The sequence below is a fragment of the Vombatus ursinus genome, unplaced genomic scaffold (assembly GCF_900497805.2).
Source record: "Vombatus ursinus unplaced genomic scaffold, bare-nosed wombat genome assembly UNPS02014772.1, whole genome shotgun sequence".
Classification (NCBI taxonomy): Eukaryota; Metazoa; Chordata; class Mammalia; order Diprotodontia; family Vombatidae; genus Vombatus; species Vombatus ursinus.
In genome coordinates this window covers 1,832,099-1,834,931 of record NW_020954550.1, presented here as the reverse complement: position 1 = coordinate 1,834,931, position 2,833 = coordinate 1,832,099, and the positions used below count along the sequence as shown (strand labels likewise).

The 2,833-nt window shown below is 38.7% G+C and overlaps 1 protein-coding gene across 1 annotated transcript in view; it reads right to left on the bottom strand.

Annotated features, from left to right (window-relative positions):
* Positions 1-313: 313 nt before the first annotated feature.
* Positions 314-2,833, bottom strand: part of S100Z (S100 calcium binding protein Z) — a 3,061-nt gene continuing 541 nt past the window's right edge. The window contains exon 2 of the mRNA XM_027863359.1: positions 314-472. Within this exon, the coding sequence (XP_027719160.1) occupies positions 314-472 (159 nt within the window). The remainder of the gene's footprint in view (positions 473-2,833) is intronic.

Here is a 2,833-nt window from a genome sequence, read left to right as displayed (position 1 = left end):
AAATACAAATATAAATGTTCCAAACACTACTAGCTTTGCTGGAGAATAGCTAGATATTTGTGATAGTCTTTTTTTCTGACTGCAAAGCAAATGCTTATGACCATTCTAATAGATCTATACAATGTTGATATAGGGCACACAAGATTTGGGTAATTTAAAAAGGCATTAGTTAAAGGCAAAATATTTTATGGTGTATCTCATTTAATGACATTTCAAGGCTAATTACAACTTGGTGATGGGAGGCCTGTAGAGGAAGACTATATAAATAAGTCAGGTCATGTATTTGTCTGGAAGATTCATTTGCCCCTTCTTTCTACTTTCCCTTTTTCTTCAGCTGCTCTACAAAGTAATCATTGCAAGCCACTGTCAAGGCAGCCACCATAACTACAAACTCATTAAAGTCCACTTCATTGTCTTTATTGGCATCCAGATCCTTCAAAATCTTGTCGACCAACTCAGGATCCTTCTGGCACTGAAAAGAAAAAAAAAGAAATTTCCAGCTCTCAGATTTGGGGTGGGGGGAAGGCACACAATAGCTCACAAATACCATCTGGTATTTACAGCTGGTATTTACATTGAAGATTTCATCATCCAAAGACATTTTTCCGTGTGCATGGTGGTGTCCTTGGTGCTGAACATCCTGATTTAGACAGACCCAGTCCCACCCTCTAAGACCTTATCATCACAGCACAGATTAGAATGAACACAAAAACAATCTCCCAATAACAGGATTTTTTTCTATTATGAACTACAACACAGATAAGAAAATAGTTTATATTACAGTCACCTAAAGAGTATTTTCAGGATGCAAAGGATATCTGTGTTTGGGAGGGAGTCAAGATGTATTTGGGCTTAGAAAAGATGAAGACCGGTAGCAAGTCTTACCTCTTCTCTGATTAGTGTTTATTTTATTGTGATTCATTTTCTCCAGTTGTGAATAAAGGCCTTAGAATCATGGGATCATAAATTTAGAGCAAAAACATACCTTTGAAGTTATCTAATCCAATCCCCCCCATTTTACTGATGAAGGAACTGAAGACCACAGAAGTTAAGGTCACTCTGGCAATAAGTCAGTATTCTACCTCAGGTCCTGTGACTCCAAATTGAGGGCTTTTCTCACTATACTGTACTGTCTCCCTTCTCACATGATATTATTAACCACCACTAGTAAAGCCTACGAAATTTACATTTTATCAAAATGAGTGTGACAGAAACAAAATTGTCCTAAAATACATTGGTGCATCAAATTTGAGTTTTACCTACTGAGTATCTAGTCTTTAGTGTCATGCAATGAAGTAACTTAGTTGAAAGTTCGAAATAAAACAATTCCCCAGGCATTCTAGTGTCCAGTACAAGGCCTTACACATGGTAGGTGCCTAACAAATGCTCACTCTACTGCACCCAATCTTGAACAAGGGTCATGTAGAATACTATACCTTGTTTTTCAAAATGCATGTTAAGCGTGAATCACTATGGGCAAAACATATAAACTACATCACAACAAGATCCATATAATTTACTGGTCACATTTCTGAAGTGTTTTGAAGTCTTTCAAAATTCTTTATTCATAATAATGTCTTGTCTGAGCATCCTGGTTGTGCTCAGATCAATTCAAAGCAGCTCCCTCATGCCAGAAGACATGACTTTTTCATCAGGATGGTGCCGCAATCTGTTAATAGGAGGCCTTCTCCATAGATTTATTGAACCTTGCCAATTTGAGAAGAGTGCATTTGCTATGCACCTGGTCTCCTGAACTGGCTCATATGCCAGACACACCCCCAGCTATTGATTCCAATCAGCTTGTGCTGAGTTGACGCAGCTTTCCAAATCTTAGTCATTCACTACACAAAATTGACTTTTTTCCCCCTCTCTTCTAAGGAAGCCTATATTTTAATCAACTGAAGAGTAAGCTACATGAAATGTCATCATCCACAACTTAAATCCTGGCCCAGATGAATCATTCCCAATACAACTTTGCCACCAGCTAGGCATGACTCCCTGCTCTATGAGCTGAATTGCCAACAGAATGACAGGATTATCAATCAATTCATCAACAAGCATTTATCAACTGCAATATTTCAGGCACTATGTGGGATGCTGGAGACACAAATACAAAAAAAAAAAATGAAGCAATCCCTGAACTCAAAGAGCTTATATTCCATCTGGGGAAACAATATGTACATATGTAAGCAGAGATAAAAAGTTTAAAAAGCCAATATGAGGTCATTTCAGGTGGAGACACTAGCATCTGGAAGGATCTAGAAAGCCTCATGGAGGGAAGTACAGGGAGCTGAGTTTCAAAGAAGAGTAGGGATCATAGATTTAGAACTGGTAGGCACTTTAGTGGTCTGCCACTTTCGACTTTCTCCCCTTCTTGTTCTGCTCACAATGTACAGTGGAAAGAGCGGTGACTCTGGAAAGACCTAGGTTCAAAGCCTGCCTCTGTCACTACCTACGTGACCTTGGTTAAGTCACTTGGCCTCCCTTGGCCTCCGTTTTCTCATCCACAAAATAGGGAAGTTGGACTAAATGACTTCCGAGGGCCCTTCTAGCTCCAGGTCTGTGACAGACAAACTGAAAGGGTCAGGGGTAGGCAGGTGAAAGAAGTCTTAGGGCACACCTTAACCACATGTATCATGAAATGCACACACACTTGATGCTGGGCTTTTGATTTTATATATTTAGGTAAATATATGTATCTATCTATATCTATATCTATCTTTCTATCTATATCTATCTGTCTGCTTGCCTACCTGTCTATTTGTCTATCTATCTATCTATCTATCCATCTCTCTATCTATCCATCTATGTATCTATCTATGTATCTATCTAT